A 17923-nucleotide genomic window follows, 5' to 3' on the forward strand; every position below is an offset into this window, starting at 1 on the left:
TACTAAAAATAATATTATTATTTGATTATGATCATTTGAAAAGTTTGTTCAGAGAGATGTTATGATTAATTGCTGTCGGTATAAAATAAATGTTGAACTTAAAGCATCCCAAAATGATAATTCTGACATATGCACACTCACATCATTGAAAACTTTGCTTATAAGCACAATGAATGTCTTTTCTTTTCCTTTTCCTTTTTTTTCTTGGCTTTATTCAACACTATGCTAAGGTTGACTTCCAATTAATTTGATCGATTAAATTCATATTAAACAATATTCTATTCCCCTTACCTAGTTCTCTTCTATTGTGGAATTACAATGACACTTGCACTCTTTTCACATGGACAATGAAAATTTGATTGCGGAACTTGGTAACCGTAAACTTATCCACTGTGGTGCAGAGACATGTTGGCGAGTGGGCGAACATCTCGCACATTCTGAGTGATTGGGAAAACGAACAGCGGGTGGCTCTCGGCGTCCATTACTTGAAAGATTGACATTCTTATCATTATGAGAAACGAGCTCGATGAGAAATTTACACGTGTAGATTTAGATATAGAGTCGATATCTTGTTTTATTTCGACAGGCTTTAAATGAAATGGAGCATCGCAATGTATCTAATGACGTTCATAATCATCCTTCAAAGTTTGATTAAAGTACAACATTATGTTTTGATGCGTTGAATTTAACACTCATTACAAATAGTTTTATGCGTTTAGTTAAAATACTCACAACATCCGCCAGCCGAATTTAACGTACCAGCACACAAAACTATGTGTAACATCAAACGCTTAAGTTCTGATTGATATAATTTAGTGAGAACTAATTATTACCCCCCCCCCACCCCCCCCCCCAAGCCAATCTCGCTCGGATAAACAGAGCTGATTGTTTACAAAAGAAAATAAATAAAGTTGATGTTACTCTGCTCTCTGGTTACTAATATATTGATGCTATGCGTTTAGGTAAAATAATCACAACATCCGCCAAAGGGATATGACGAACCGACACACAGAACTATGAGTAACATTAGTCAAAGTGAAACTAGGTTTCTAGAAGCTGCGGACTGTAAAAAGTAAGAAACAAAAAGGAATATAACAGCTTCAAAAACAGAACAAAATGCCAAACACGGAATGTTTCGGGCCCACAACCCTTCTTCAGCCAGAAGCAAACAAAAAACAAAAAACAATGAGAACATAAATACATTACTAAAAAAAAAACAGATCGACGGCATATAAATATTCGGCACGTCCTTTCTGTATAAACATATTGGAATGTAACCAAACAGAAGTGTTCGCTAGGTTGCTGAGGAGTGCTAAATATAGTGGAATATTAAACAACTCATAAAATTTGGTACGTCAAATGTATCCGTTGAAAACAATCCATAAAAAGGGAAAATAATAATCCAGAAGTGTGAAGATCGGACAGTGATCCTTTTAAAAATAGAGTGATCATGAATGTGAGCTAATCTTTAGAAAATCTATTCCAACTATTGCAGGAAATATCACAAAACTTAGAAACTAAAGATGTAAGAAAGACCACAGAGGCGATAGTCTAGTAATATTCCAGTCTGGTGTTGAGTCCATGGGGATTTAAACCTATCCCCCTTCAACTTATATACCGTCTCCTTCAACTTGGTGCATTGCACCCGTATACTCACAAAGAGAGAAAAATACGAGGGTAGGCTGAAAAGTTTTACAATTTCCGTAATAACTCCTTCATTTTTAAGAATAACTCATTAAACATTACAAACGAAAAAGGTTGAAATCTTAGCTACAAATTGCTTACTTTATTTTTCGACATCGTTACCGTCACAACCAACACAGAGCTGCCAACGCCACACCATTCTACGGACTCCGTTGGCCAAAAAAAATGTATTGACGTCCTTTTTTCTCTACACCAAGATCGGACAGCATGCCTTCACGTCTTTGTCGCTTTAATATTGGTTGCCTTTGAGATACTCCTTCAATTTATGGAATAAGAAGTCTGAAGGTGATAGGTCAGGACTGTAGGATGGATGTGGCAAGATGGACAAAGCCATTTTCTTCAATGCGGTTTGAGTCTGATGAGTCGTGCTGGGTCAAGCGTTATCATGTTGCAATATCGTATTTTTCTGGGGTCCACTCTTTTCAGTAAGCTCCAGTTTTTCCAGCGTGGCACCATATTGATCGAAATTCACTGTTTTTCCTTGTTCAAGAAATGTATAATAATAATAATAATAATAATAATAATAATAATAATAATAATAATAATAATAATAATAATAATAATAATAATAATAATAATAATAATAATATACTTATATCGCTCATTGATCCACAGACGAGTTCTCTATGGCGCTTAACAATCACTCAGACTATATAAACTATTATACACACTAACACGCGTACACACATACACCCGTACACTCAAACACACATGCGGAAACTTCTCCGCATACACATAAGCAAACTCTTTACATACACATTACTTTACTATCTACCCTAAATTAAAACATATAAAGCACATTAATTGCCAAAATAAGCACTTCTAAATAATTCAGTTTTTTTTTTCTTTTTAAAGGTATCCAAATTTTTACTGGGATTTGTTTGTTTGTTTGTTTTTTTGTTTTTTGGGGAGTTTTGTTTTTGGGGGGGGAGGGGGATTATTTGGGTGGGGGGTGTCACTGATTTTATGACATTAGAATATAAAGATATTTTCAACTACAATCGGACTAATGATTTTACAAAAGGTCCCCACAAAAGTATAGCTTTAAATTATTAAACAAGTCTGCTGGTTAAATTAAAATGTAAAATAATAAAAAAGAAAGTTTTGACAAACAAAACGTACCTATTCCATAACATATAAAGACAATACAATACAAACAAATCTTGTGGACACTACTTCACTTTATACCGATCACGACCCAACTAGTATTGAGAACAGCCGTGCTTCTCAAATTTGTTTCACGTACAGGACTTATCACTATCCTTTTGAATCTGGATAGAGACTTGACCGACTCATTTGTTAACGGGCACCTTTTTATTATCACACTCTTTTATTGAGATGTGATTTTACGACATATTATGTCGTTTTTTATTTCGTCACCGACCGACCAGCTTTTGATATTTTACAACACAGTGTTTGGTCTCCTGTCTTTTATTTGTTTTATTCTGTACCAGCCTGTATAACATAGTTTCGGCCTTCTCTGTGCTATACTTTTATTGGGACATATAGTAACAGATTTGCCTTATCTGCACTATGATTTGGTCACCCGTTCACGGACTTAAACAGTACAGTAGCCTGCACTATGCCTTGCTATCTTCCGGTCCCGAACGAACTTCACACAATCATAACTGCATTATGTGAAGGATAGCAAGTGGCGCTTTGCGGCCTCCCATGGGTTTATGTAACCATGGTGAGTAGTATTCATATGACAACTGAGAGGCGTTGTCATCACAATATAGCATAGCAACAGGTTTGAAAAACAACAACTCATGGTTGCCTACAGCTAATTTACCATTGAGACTTAAGCTCGTTCTACAGTAACGTGACAGGGGGTTGGTTTTGTATGAAAGGGAATTTGATATGAACACCTTGAACTTCCCAGAATATCGTAAGCAGCACTTTCAACTTTTTTGGACAATGAGAGTTCTTGTCGATATTCCATTAACTGGCGTTTGCTCTCTGGGTCAGAATGGTGGACCCATGGCTCGTCTCCATTGACTATTTATTGCTGAATAAAAGCATCCCATTCGTCTTCATACCTTTTCAATATTTTGGAGAAATTGTTTTTCTCTCCTTTTTCACGTCACTTGTCAACATTCGTGGGACCTACCTGGCAGACAATTCGCTATATCCAAGATTCACTGCTTCGATATGGTGTACCCTTTCCTTTAAACTTCAAATTTCTTTTGCAATGTCAGTTTTCTAACACGACGATTTGCCAGAATCATATTTTTGACTTCAGTTTGATTACTGACGTTCGAGGCACTTTGGGGCCTCCAGCAACGAGTTTGATCTTGAAGTTTAATTTCGATCAGGTCTCCTCTTTCCACGAACTATGACCATCGCCAAACGGTGCTATAATCAACACAGGCGTCACCATAAACACGCTTCACTGTGGTATGGATTTAGAAATCCAATAACAGCACGCTGCTTCAATCCAATACCTTTTGGTTCAGCCATTTTCATGGGCACGTTGGAGAAAGCAATATCGGAGAGGTATGGAAGGTTGGGAAGGTATGGATATGGTAGCAGAAATGAAGAAGGCGAAAGATATTGTAAGATGTGCAACAAGGATGGATCTGGCAATACTAAATATATATTTTAGAAAGAAAGATGAGTGCCCAGTGATGTATTCAAGTCGTGTGAGAAAGACACAAGTGGATTACCTGTTGTGCTGGAAGAGAAATTTGAATAAAGTATCAGATTGTGGGAATTAGAAAGTAAAGAAGGGCAGAAATATTTTCAGAATAGCGAAACTGAGGGACAAGAATAGGAGAGATATAAACCATATTAAGATGATCAAAGATGAGAGTGGAAGAGTATTGGGCAAAGATGAAGAGATTCGAGCACGATGGAAAATATACTATCAACACCTCGTGAATGAAGAGATTGACAGGGAGAGGAGAAGTACAGTCATACAACCTAAATAGAAGATAGTAGATTAGATAAGCAAGAACGAGGTGTGAGATGCAGTGCGCAAGATGAAAAGGAGGAAAGCAGTTGGACCAGACGAGATACCAGCAGAAGTCTGTAAATCACTTGGAGATGAAGGGTTAAATTTCCTGGCACGGTTATTGAACATCTTACAGAAAGAAAAAAAACCAATTCAAATACTTAGGAACACTGTTCGGGGAGATAGGGGCAATGAGATGGAGTTTAAGAAGAGGATCCAAGCAGGCAATAATAATTGGAGGAAGGTAACTGGAGTTATGTGTGACAAACGAATTTCAGCAAAGCTGAAGGAGAAAATATATACATCTGTTGTAAGACCAGCAATGTTGTATGGTTTAGAGGCAGTCGCTACGACAAAGAAACAAGATAAAGAAGTTGAGGTGGCAGGAATGAGGATGTTGAGGTGGTCACTTGGCTGGACAAGATAAGATAAAGTGAGAAATGAACGAATTCGAAGGTTGACTGAAGTGAAGAATATATCAATAAAGATGAGAGAAGATAGATTAAAATGTTTCTGACGTGTTAAGAGACGAGAGAGGCAGTAAGTGGGAAAGAAAGTATTGGATTAGCGGGAGAGAGAGAGAAAAAAATGGACGCCCAAAGACTAGATGGATGGACAGGGTAAAGGACGATGAAAGAACCTAGCATAGAGGAAGATGCTATGAACCTAGATGTATAGAGATGTGCATTCATTATGGCAACCCTGCAACATGCGGGATAAGCTGAAATAATAATAATAATAATAATAATAATAATAATAATAATAATAATAATAATAATAATAATAATAATAATAAGAATAAAATAAATTATAAGAAAGAAGAAGAAGAAGAAGAAGAAGAAGAAGAAGAAGAAGAAGAAGATGATGATGATGATGATGATGATGATGATGATGATAATAATGATGATGATGATGATGATGATGATGATGATGATGATGATGATGATGAAGAAGAAAATTTTCATATTTTGTTTTGACCGAGGTTGTTGACAATTGCGATTCATCTTAACAACGCCACAACCACATTGTCTAATTCGTCTGTAGTGTTTAATTCATCATGTTTTGTTGATAAAGGGGAAACCCGAAACGCCCAATTTATCTGTTTTCGTATATTAAATTGAAGCTTACATTCAATTTCACATTGTTATTTATTTCTTCGAGCTTCGAGCAGCAACATTTACAAACATTGATGACGGAAATTGTCCTTTGTTTTTAAATTGGTGTTTGTTGTTTGGGTTATGTGATATGTCCCCTTGTAGTTGTAACACACAAATACGGATAGATACCTTCCAACATTTATTGATTGAATGCTTCCATTTTTCATTAATAAAGAAGCCACATCCGTAGAATCGAGAGTTAGAAGGAAAACAAATAAGTCGACCGGTACCCACAGTTCGATCGACGCCATTTTCTAATTTGGTTTCTTGTAACGATATATAAAAAGCTTAAATGGAGATATCCAAGAGGACAATAAGTACCTGAGAGATGTCCATTTTTAATTACAAGGTGGCCATCGTGACAAACTCAACCTAGCTGAGGGTTTGTTTTTTTTAATTTACATGTAACATGTGGGCGTATAATTAAGTCTGTAAATTATGGAGGCATAATCAAACTAGCAAATTAATGGTGATACGAGGACAAGAATGAAACAGTTGGTCATTATCAACGTTTAATCTGTTAAACATTCTGTGACTGAGATGTTAGTCACAACAATCAAGCTGTTTTCATTCTCGTTGCTTTGATTATCCCACGAGATTTGATAATACTTAGCCTATCTGTCAAACTCTGAAAGAAACACGTATTTAAAATTTTGGCCAGATAACTCGTCCTCCAAATATCGATGGATTAAAAAGACATTCATGATATTCGGGAAGTCCCGGATTTGAGAGTTTTTACCATCTGATGAGAGGATGAAGTCGGAATATAATTAGGCGTGATAATAATATCATCGTGATCATCCTCCCTGTCTTCCTAGCTAATATTAAGCGCGCTGTTAATTTTTCTACATGTACTGTTTTCCATTTTCAATGGCAAAAAATAAGAAGAACTCGGCATATGAAATTATTTTTAATAAGTGGCGCGTGTTTTTCTTCTTTATCTCAACTGTCCCCCAATGCACTGCTGCAAAAGTTTGTATGACCCTCTGAATCAATTTGTCTTAATCAAAAAATATTTTTTCATTGATTGTAAAACAATAGGAAAGGATTTCGCTTATAACAGCTATATTAAAATCGATAACTGGTAAGGATCGTAACTCATAGATGATTTACAGTAACAAAATTATGAATTTTCCAATTATCCATTTTGAAGGAATTGGTTAAAATGGAATGTTCCGTTAATTGAAACTTAAACGATATACGTACAGTATCTGAATATGAAGGAACGAATGGCAATCCTTAACTATCAGACATCTACATTTTATAACTTTCAATACACATTATTGATGAAAATATAAATGAAAGTGAACATTACGCGCTTCCAACATTATATTGATTGCTAAATTTATAGAAATAGCTTGTGTTTATGCCTAAGAGGATTACATAAATTTAATGTAAACTGGTCAAGAGTAGAAATTTATCATCAATTTATGACTCAGTGTTTTTACAAATAGGTACACGTGTTCAACAATAACAACAACAACAACAACAACAACAACAAAGACATACTGGACACATCAATCATCACATTCTGATGACGAGGATGAGGAAAAGAAGAAATGGAACGACTATGGAAAGGTTTCGTGGCATCACTCTTTCAAATAAAATGTAAATTTCCTCCTGTTTGCGAAGGTTGGAGCATGCCTTTTCTAGTCTTCCTTGTTATATAATTGATTGCCTCGTCGGTGAGAGTAAATTTGATGTTCCACCTCTCAATCTTTCCCTATACTTGGGTCCAAATGAGCTCGATTGGATTGCGCTCACGGTGATATGGGGGAAGTCTCGCAACCTCGTTTCAAAACTCCTTGAATAGGCAGTCTGCTTTGAAAACTGTTTCTGGGTTGTTACTTTTCGCTAGAATATAGTTGGGCCTTTGATAAATGGTCAGAATAATATTTAGTGCTGTCTCATTGGAGCCATGAAATCATATCAGTTTTTATAGTTGCAGAAGTTGAAGCCTTGAAGTGATCATGGGCCACCGAATGGTATTGTTGCCCAATGTAATACAGCTGGGTGCATCGAGGAAAGGCAGCAAACGGTTCTTTAGCCAGTCTTCAAACACCTATGCAATGACCCCAGAATGATAGTCACTACCTCCCAGGTGATGCAGGAAAGAAAAGAAATGATACGGCATTCTTCTAAATACCCAATATCTTCACCACCTGCAAGGATATCAATATCAATGTCCAAAACCTATGAGACTTTTTCTACGCGAATTATCAGCCTGAGTTCCCAAATATCCACCGATTCATATATGCTGATGACCTATGCCTCGCAACACAGGATGTGTCCTTCCAACCAATCGAGAGCAGACTGACAAATGCCCTAGACACCCTTACAAAGTACTACACTAAAAACTCGCTGAACGCCAACCCAGGGAAAACACAAGTGTGTGCATTTCACTTCAACAACCACCAAGCCCACAAAAAACTTAACATCAAGTGGAATGGCCAGACATTAGAGTACAACTACCACCCAGTGTAGCTCGGAGTGACGCTTGATCGGACTCTGTCCTTCAGAGAACACGTGAGGAAGACCAAGGCAAAAGTGTCCACGCGTAATGCCCTCCTTGGAAAGCTGGCAAACATGAACTGGGGAACTGACCCTAAAACTCTAAGGACCACAGCATTGGCCCTCAGCTACTCAACTGCGGAGTACTGCTCAGCTGTATGGGCCCGATCATGCCATGCCTCCAAGCTAGACCCCGAGCTCAACAACGCCTGCCGGATCGTAACGGGCCAGCTGAGAGCAACACCATTACCACTGGTCTACCGTGCAGCAGGAATAGCCCCACCACACATTCGGAGGGAAACTCATGCCCAAATATAAAAATACAAACAGGAAATGGACCACAGACACCCCCTTCATGACCACAATTGCCCCAAAAGCAGGCTCAAATCAAGGAAAAGCTTCCTCACAGTAGAGAGCCTTCACCCAGACCACTCAGCATTCTTCCGCCTGGACAAATGGGTAGAATGGGACAAGACAGCAAACGATGCCCTCCAGCCCCCAACAGAAAAGCTCCCAGCAGGCACAGACCTCAAGAGAAAAGACTGGGTGGCGTTGAACAGAGCTAGAGCAAAGGTGGGAAACACCGCCACCAACCTCTTTAAATGGAAAATCTCACCGGGCACTGAATGCCCATGCGGTCACCCCAGACAGACCATGGACCACATCCTGTCCGAATGCTCGCTGGGACCTCACTGCACCAATGCTGACTTGAGGGAATGCAACCAGACTGCCCGGGACTGGCTGACTCACTGGCGCGACAAGATATGATGATGATCAGACGTCATTTCCTTTGTCGCTTTGTCACCCAACTCCATACATCTTTAGATGATATCCATATCAAATTTGTCTTGAATCCTTTTCCTATCACGTCGTTCCACACTTGTGGTCTCTCTGTCGTATTTCGATAACCATCTTCTCTTTTCGTATCGTATCGTATAGTTTAAAAGCTTATATTATGTTTTAAAAGCCTTTAAATGCTCTGTGAAACTTTCGTGCATACATGGAATTTTTCAAAGTTATATAACAGCATTCATTGTTAATTTGACAATATTGAGTATACAATCAGTATTTCAAATGATTTAAAGCTAGAGATTTCATATCGGTTATTGCGACATGATGTGTAATACGTAATAAACATGGAATAATATGCATAATATGCAAGAACTCATAAATTCTATTTTAAGGCAAACTACATAAGTTGTATTTTTATAGCAGTTAAAGCGAATTGTTTTAATTCGGAAACAATTATGACGTGAACTCATAATCACTAGCCGTGTCAACACGAGATTGTTTGGGAAAACGATGAATTCATCTCATACTTTGTAAGATATTTTTATTTTTTACAGTGTAAAATCTCGAATTTTATGACAGCGGTTTTAAAGTAGTTTTTTTATAAGTCTTAAAGAAGAAAACTTTTTTGATATGGCATCAACACGGTCCAAACTCTAGATTCCGTTAAGACAAATTGATTTGGAGGTTGACACAAATTTTTACAACTCTTAATAGAGGGACAGCTGAGAAAAATCAGAAAAACACGCGTCATTATTAAAAAATCTGACTATAGTATTGTGATTCTCCTCTGGTGTGTCTAATTGGAAAATAATTTAAAAGATTAATTCATTCTTGCACCTCGACATGTTATGTACTTTCGTGTGAAACCCAAAGATCTTCTCATGTACGACTTTTCCACTTACTTTGTGGTATTTGTGCTATGACACTGGCCTCGAACCTGCATATCTATGGTTCTAAATCCGCTGTTATGTCTCGTCATTAGTGCGGGGCGGTCCTTGGCAAGCTTAAGGACCACGGTCCTACGGTCCTTGGGAAATGAAGACCGCAAGGACCTTTTCGACATTGAACATTCCTGAGAGACTGTTGGAAATTCGAACCGGTTTGACCTTTGAGACCGTGGGATCGTTCATTCTTGAACCGTTAAAGACCGCTACACGATGAAAACCGTGGTCTACAGGAGTAAAACACACGGAGTAGTCACACTCATTTCAAATTGTAACCTAATTAGAGAAGAGGGGTGATGCCTTCTTTATTTGCTCACCGTACTTCATTGTTACTTCGATAATTTAATAAAATTTGAAATTTATCCCCATTAACGGAGATAAAGGCATCGCCCAAGGCGTTGATCGAGTTGTTCGTGGCGTTGATACACACACGCAACTCCTACCCCCCCCCCCCCCCCACACACACACACACACATTAGAGGGCAGCGAGCATTGAAGAGTAAGAGAGAGACGTGAAGTTATAATAAGAGGGGGTGGATGAGGTAATAAGAGGGGTCGATGGTGACTTTTCGCCAGATCTAACAAACTCAGCTACCCATTCATTGCTGAGTAGACAGGGATTCAGAAAAAAATCGACTGCACCCGGGATCGATCTCTGGCCCTTTGCGTATAAAGAGAGTGCTCTATCAACTGAGCTATCGGGGTCCCCAAATATTCTATTGGACTTTTTTAAAATTCAGACGTTATAACTGGGTTTTTTGGAAGGAAGAAACTAATGAAACTCATATTATTTGATTAGTAAAAACACCAAACGAAATTTTAATATTATTGTATTATTTTAAATGACAACACTGCGATAGAAAGGAGTGGTGACAAGAGATGGACAAAAGAAAACAAAAAATCGGATTTGCTACTTGCTAGGTTCGACACACACACACACACACACACACACACAAACACACACACATCTTTAGTAGTCACATACATTTCAAACAATAACCCATTAGAGAAGAGGGGTCATGCCTTCACCATAGATCATTGTCATTGCGATCATTATGGTGTAGTAAATTTTGAAATTTACCCCGTATAATGGAATCGTCCAAGGCGTGCACCTCCTGTTCCCCCCATCTCACACACGAAAGGGCGGTTTGCGGAGTGGAGGTTGGTGGTCGTCTGCCTGTATGGTCGTCTGTGTCGTTTAGTGTATGGCAAAGGGGGTGGGTGCGATTAATTAAGTGGGATGGGTGGTGATTGGTGGAAGATAGGCTACCGAGGCAACGAATCGCTGGGGAAGTAGTAGGCTATGGCGCGAGACCGTAGGACCGTGGTCCTTGCAAGGACCGCCCCGCACTAGTTGAAAGGTGATAAGAAGTGAGGACCGCCGCCGGTCTTCCCCTATGGGACCGGTCTTCGGTTCACAGCTAAAAGACCGTGGGACCGCGGTCCAGATCGGTCTTCAGCGCGGCACTACTCGTCATACCTGCTAAGAGTTTCTGTTAGCGTTATAAACCTTGTAAATCGCATTAATCACATATGAATTGGATATTGCTCTATACTCAAGTTATCATCATCATCGTCGTCGTCATTATTATTATTATTATTATTATTATTATTATTATTATTATTATTATTATTATTATATTATTATATTATTATTATTATTATTATTATTATTATTATTATTATTATTATTATTTATCATCATCAGTATTATTATTGTTATTATTATTATTATCTGCGGCGTCACAAATTAAAATTGGACATGGGGCTGGTCAAATATATTTATAAAATAACTTGAGCCTTCATATCGCGAAATATTTCCTAAATGCGCTCGAAGTGTTTTACAAGCCAACAGCAACACACAACATGTTGGACGAAACGCTAAGGCGTAAAACTACAATTGTTTTCGAAATAGACAACGCTGTTACTGTTACTGGCCATGAATTCATTATAATGCGAGTAAAGTGCCTTTTCCAAGGATTCAACTGGGCGCCACACAGAGCGGCTTCCGGTTCGAAGGTGAGTCATACCACACCAAAAAGCCACACTTACCACATCAATCTATCTAGTTTTATCTCGGAATAAATCTAGGCGCTGATAAATCAAATTGAATTTTGCGTAAAGTAGTGTCAACTCAATATGATTTATTGAGGAGAATTACTCATACTTATAAATGAGTGGGGGGGGGGGGGGGGGGGGGGGAAATGAAATTAAACTGATCACTTTGACTTATTTGTCATTTTTTTTACTTCTGGTTTGCCTTGGCATTGCACTAGATGAAATGGCGAGGCGGTTTACATTGCTGATACAATGTCAATAACCAGTAAATTATGATTTACTGGTAGATTATTATTACTCACCTCTCTACGGGTTTTATTTTCGGTTGATGATGAACGAGATCGAGTTCCAGCTGTTGTCAACACAATCATAATATTGATAGAACGAAATTGACGCCCCTCATCTCTTTGTTCTTGGTTTTAGCCAGCCATTCTTATGAGTAGTTGCCATTAAATTCTATCAATCAGACTTTAAATAAATGTTCAAGGTTACACAGTTTTGTATGTTGGTACGTTTTATCCGGCTGGCGAAATGTTGTGAGCTTTTTGGCTAAACGCAGTGCATCAATTGCGGCTATTGATTTATGTCATTGGCACCGTTTATGTTTTATACTTTTTCCAATAGCTTATATAATTGATCCAAGTTATGATACGTGTTTCTATAAGCAAAATACTATTATACAAGTGTCACAAGTTTTATGGAGTAAAATAGAAATAACTTTTCAACCACAATCGGACTAATAATATTACAAAAGGTCCCTACAAAAGTATATCTTTAAATGACTAAACAAGCCTGCTGATTTAATAAACTATAACTTTATTTTAACAAAAGATAAAATAAAAGGGTTTGATAATAACAACGTACCTATTTGATAACATATAAAGACAACACAATACACACAAAAATCTTGTTGTGTTGTCCCAGGTTTGCTCCTCTGGTTCTTGTAGCGGCGTTTGATCTGGTAACTCGTGTAGACGGTGTGTAGTACGGGTATTTCTACACTCTGGACCTAACACCGGATCAGTAACAGCATATTATATTGAGAATAACCATGCTACTCAAAGTACTTCGCACACAAGATTTTATCACTATCCTTTTGTGTCAGGATTGGTGATTATTCGCACAAGTTTTAAAGCACCAAATATTATCACACTCCTTTATGCCATGGAGATGTGATATTACGACCTACGTCTCTTTATATTTGTCACCGAACAGGACAATGCAACTGACCAGCAATTGAGTATTTTTAAACACAGTTTTGCCTTCTCTGTGTTATTTTATTTTATTGGCACTCGTACACATAGGACAGATGGACCTTATCTGTTCTATGATTTTAATGGGACTCTTTTGATCGAACTGACATAGCATAGATCGGCCTTCTCTATGCTAAGATTTATTTGTCACCCGTACGATTCACACAACACAGTGACCTGCGCTATGCCTTGCTATTTTCCGACCCGTAGGCCCCGTGTCCAGCAAAACAGAATCGATCCAACTAAAAGTTAATATTTCGATAAAATATAGGACACCATTATTTCCCTATAGAGCAGTAAAGTTAGGTGCCCCAAACGTAAACAATAACAAGTTGCTAGTGATTTCCGTTAGGGACCGGAATAATTTACGCACAATATAGGTCTCCCAATTTTGTAGTTTGCGTTGTAGGCAATACACTTTCAGTATTGAAAATATGTTTACATAAAATCTAACAGTTGCAGAAATAATAATATAAGGCTAAATTATTATGAAAATCAGGCTCCGAATAATTCTCGTTTTGTTCACACCAGCGCAATAATTTGCTCTGGTCTAAAAATAGATAGACTGTAACTTTTGATAAATTTTAGAAAATTTTACCTTTTGTTCCATAAAATATTCATATCTAGACATTATTTGATGCATGATCGAGTATTTATGAATATGTGTTTCTTTTGCCACCTAACAGCCAAATTTTAAAGGTTTTTTTTTTTCTATTATTTACATTGGAACGTGAGCTGTCAAGACAGGAACATGTGGTTTGCCACGTGCTTCTCGACCTTTGTTTACGTTTGGGGCACCTAACTTTACTGCCCTATACATGACCACAAAAGGTGAAACAACCCGTGTCCACTGGCACCGGGCACCAATACGGAACGATACAGCTAAAGCTCATTTCCGGCAAGACTCTGGGAATAGTTAATGTACTATTTTGGTCGGAAAGGAAGATGAGTCATCAGCCATTTCCTTCTTATGAGATTTATAAAAATCACCTTTTTGTGCTCAACTGTAAAAAAAAAAAAAAGAACAAAAAGAAATATCAGAATCGAACTCAGCACCTCAAAATTAGTCAAACCCACGCGTGTGCACCTATTTTTTGATGTGTTTTGACCATATTTCAAGTTTATTTGGGTTTTTTATTTGTTAATTCATTCAAGAATGACGTTGTGACACAATTTTCTTATGGAATTTCCCACCAACCCCTTTTGTGTATATGATTCTCATAAAATTCGTTCATTATACTTGTTTCTTTTGCCACTAACTACCATTACAAATATTACTGCTACTTCTGCTTCTTCTTCTTCTTCTTCCTCTTCTTCTTCTACTACTACTACTACTACTACTACTACTACTACTACTACTACTACTACTACTACTACTACTACTACTACTACTACTACTACTACCACCACTACTACTACTACTATTACTACCACCATCACCACACCACCAACACAACAACCACCACCACCGATATTACAATTTTTTTCCGACAGAGGCAACGCTCTAACGGCCATGTTCTCATTTTGCACCTCAGTACGGTGAGTATAATTGACAAGGATGGAGGTACTGAAGCAGAGGTGAAAGCACGGGTAGGCAAAGCACAGGCTGCATTCACATCTTTGAAGAGAGTTTGGAGAACTAATCTCCTATCGACTAAAGCTAAGATTTTTCAACTCAAACGCGAATTTTACTTACTTACTTACTTACTTACTTAGGCCGCCCCTTGGGGCGCCCAACATGAGCCACAAGTCTTCGCCATTCTGTCCTGTCCTCCATAAGCGTACGTAGCTCCCGGGTGTTGTCATTCCTGTGTCTAGCAGACAGTCAATGTAGGTTTTATTCTGCCTGCCTCTGCTTCTGGTTCGCTCAGGTTGTTGCCATAGCACAAGACTGCTTGCAATTTTCTCCTTGTGTGTCCAGCAGTGCCCCGCAAGTCTCAGTCTTCTCTTTTGAATCTTCGAGGTCACTGGGGGGAGGTCACTGTAGAGCTCTTCATTTGATATGTGCTCTTTCCAGCTTACATTGAGGGCCATCCGAAGCATACGGGTGTAGCAGCCGTCCAGTTGCTTCTCAAGGGCTTTAGTAAGAGTCCATGTCGCTGCTCCATATAGAAGCACCGACTCTACCGTTGCCAGGAACAGTCTCTTCTTTATTTCCCTCTGTAGGTTTGAACTCCAGATTTTCCTGAGTTTGTGACAGGCACTCCAAGCCAATGCTTTTCTGACAGAAATATCAGAGGAACTGCTTGGGGTCCAACCTCCTAGTTAGGTACTTGAAGTTGTCAACTTCCTTCAGCCATTCTCCATTCTTTGCCGGTATGCTAATTGGCCTTTCTTGGTTGTAGGTTTGGAAAACTGTCTTCTTAGTAGCATTACAGCACAGTCCTACTCGTTCAGCCTCAGTTTCAAGTCTATTGAGGACTTCTTTTGCCTGGTCCATCTCCTCTTTCAGTAGAGCCAGATCATCTGCGAAATCTAGATCCGTGACAATCATAGCTGGATTGCGCCTACTTCTTTGTCTATGTAGCGTGAAGCTCAGCTCATTCTCCATGCCAGCATAGGTCTTTCTCATCACATAGTCCAGGACAATGGCAAAGAGATAGGGGGCTAATGTATCACCTTGAAGCACCCCTGCTTTAATCTCAAACAGCTCAGTTTCACCATCTGGAGAGATAACCGTTGCCCGTGTATTCTCATACATTCTTTTAATAGCAGAGATGTTTAGGAGGTATACTATATGCTTTTAAGATTTTCATCATGGTAGGGCGATGTATCAAGTCAAAGGCCTTCTTAAAGTCTACGTATCGAATGATTGCCTTCTTGTTGTGACTTTTTACTCCTTCTATTACCCTTCTCAATGCCAGGAGGTGAGCAGTCGTGGATCTTCCTGGTCTGAAGTCGTGTTGACAAGAACGTAGATGAGGGTCAATCTCTGGCTGGACTCTGTTGAGGATCATCTTATTGGCGAGTTTGGCAGCTATAGCGGCAAGTTGTTTAGTAATCCATTTGTAAACTCCAACAGAATATCATCTAAGTCACAGTACCTTCATACTTCAGGTGGGATGTCATTAGGTCCGGATTGTTTTCCATCACTAAGAGACTTTTTGGCCTTCTTTATCTCATCCACTGTAAAGTCACCCTCGTCTATACAGATATCTTGAAGAATTGGGTCTAGGTCTACGTCATCCTCCGTTGCTCTGACTGGACCTTCTCCCAGAAGTGTTTGGAAGTGTGAGAACCATTTCTGTCTTCTTTCTTCTTTTGTTTTACCCCTGCAATAAGATTCCCAAGCACAACTTCCTAATTGAGTGTGGTGATTTCAATGCTCATATTGGTGAAAAGGATGCACCATTCACGTACCATGAAAGCACCAATAGCAACGGCTCTCTGTATTATGTTTGTTTACGTGTCATATATCATTTGTAAACATTTGAGTGTATCCCTCTTAGTTGGGACCTGTGCTTGTGTCTGGATGAGACTTTTAGGTGATCTCAAACTAAGTACACTGATAATATGCTCTTGGAATCTGCATCTGTTTCCTATTTGAACCAATTCCCCTTTGTCTTACCTTTTCTTGGGTGCTTTAATTGAAATTCTAGAACTTTTCACTATCCCATTTTCTTCCTTTTTTACTGCCGCTGATAGGACCTTAATGTGTTGCAAGCGCCGTAAAACCCTAAAAACAATTTAGCCGTGATTTACCACCACCATTATTTTAAAAATTGTGAACACTTTTACCTTTATTCAACATCTGATTTTTACAACAGGCCTCGAGGCGGTAATCGTAAACGTCACATTCTAGCTGTGATTTTTAACTCAAGTGATCCGATTTATTACAATAATATTAATAAGAACAGGCCTCGGGGAGGCAAACGGAAACAACACAACATTTCAAAGGTGACAACTCGTCGTCCACCCCGCCCTCACACAAACCTCCGTCCACCACCAACACTTGTAACTGTGCCGATCACAAAAAGTTTCACGAACGACAACAATAACATTGTTATTGGTCTTCTAAATGCACAGTCCTGCCGTAATAAAACAGAAGAACTAAACGATTTATTAACGGAGAACTTTGACATACTATTTATAGTAGAGACATGACATAAATTTATTTATAAAACAAAATTATCTAAACATGTGGAAATCCTCAAAATGCGCTGCAAAACAATGGAGGCCATTTATCTTAGATTATCCCTCCAGAATACAAGATACAACTTCAACTGCATCTACCGACCACCAGCAAACAAGAAAAACAAAATAAAATTACCCGATGTTAGGAAGGGAATCAACGAGGTGTTAACATTGCAACACACGCGTCCTGGCCATTCAATTAGAATCGGTGACTTTAATTTTCACTTCCACAATGTCACAGACACCGCTAAATTGCAAGAGTCATTATCGGAGAACAACATGTGCCAGATCGTAACAGCACCAACCCACTCTGCTGGTCATATTTTAGATTGGGTAATTGTAGAAAATTCAGTCCCAAAAAAATCAACCCCATCATCGATTAGCTCCCCTTTTCGGACCCCTCCCTCATTTCTTTCA

The 17923-nt window shown here is 38.6% G+C and overlaps 2 protein-coding genes across 5 annotated transcripts in view; both read right to left on the minus strand.

Moving 5' to 3' along the window:
* The window catches only part of LOC144972931 (uncharacterized), a 44413-nt gene extending 30168 nt beyond the window's left edge, over window positions 1–14245 (minus strand). For 3 of the 4 annotated variants that reach the window (XR_013645454.1, XM_078914761.1, XM_078914758.1), the window contains exon 1: window positions 292–424. The gene's annotated coding sequence lies outside the window, so the exon portion shown is untranslated. Of the gene's footprint in view, window positions 1–291; window positions 425–12983; window positions 13659–14180 lie in introns of those variants that run through there. The other variant, XM_078914759.1, reaches the window with a different exon arrangement.
* A 1360-nt stretch (window positions 14246–15605) lies between these two features.
* LOC144973942 (uncharacterized) lies at window positions 15606–16073 on the minus strand. The gene has a single exon (XM_078916832.1). It carries the CDS (start codon window positions 16071–16073, stop codon window positions 15606–15608), a length of 468 nt encoding a protein of 155 aa, XP_078772958.1.
* Between the last annotated feature and the right edge of the window lie 1850 nt (window positions 16074–17923).

The sequence above is a fragment of the Berghia stephanieae genome, chromosome 5 (genome assembly GCF_034508935.2).
Source record: "Berghia stephanieae isolate SIO BIC M18660-M18661 chromosome 5, UCSD_Bste_1.3, whole genome shotgun sequence".
Taxonomy (NCBI): domain Eukaryota; kingdom Metazoa; phylum Mollusca; class Gastropoda; order Nudibranchia; family Aeolidiidae; genus Berghia; species Berghia stephanieae.

Bases quoted from the DNA above. Each gene is read 5' to 3' on its own strand.
- LOC144973942 (XM_078916832.1), bottom strand. From the start codon at position 16,073: ATGTATGAGAATACACGGGCAACGGTTATCTCTCCAGATGGTGAAACT.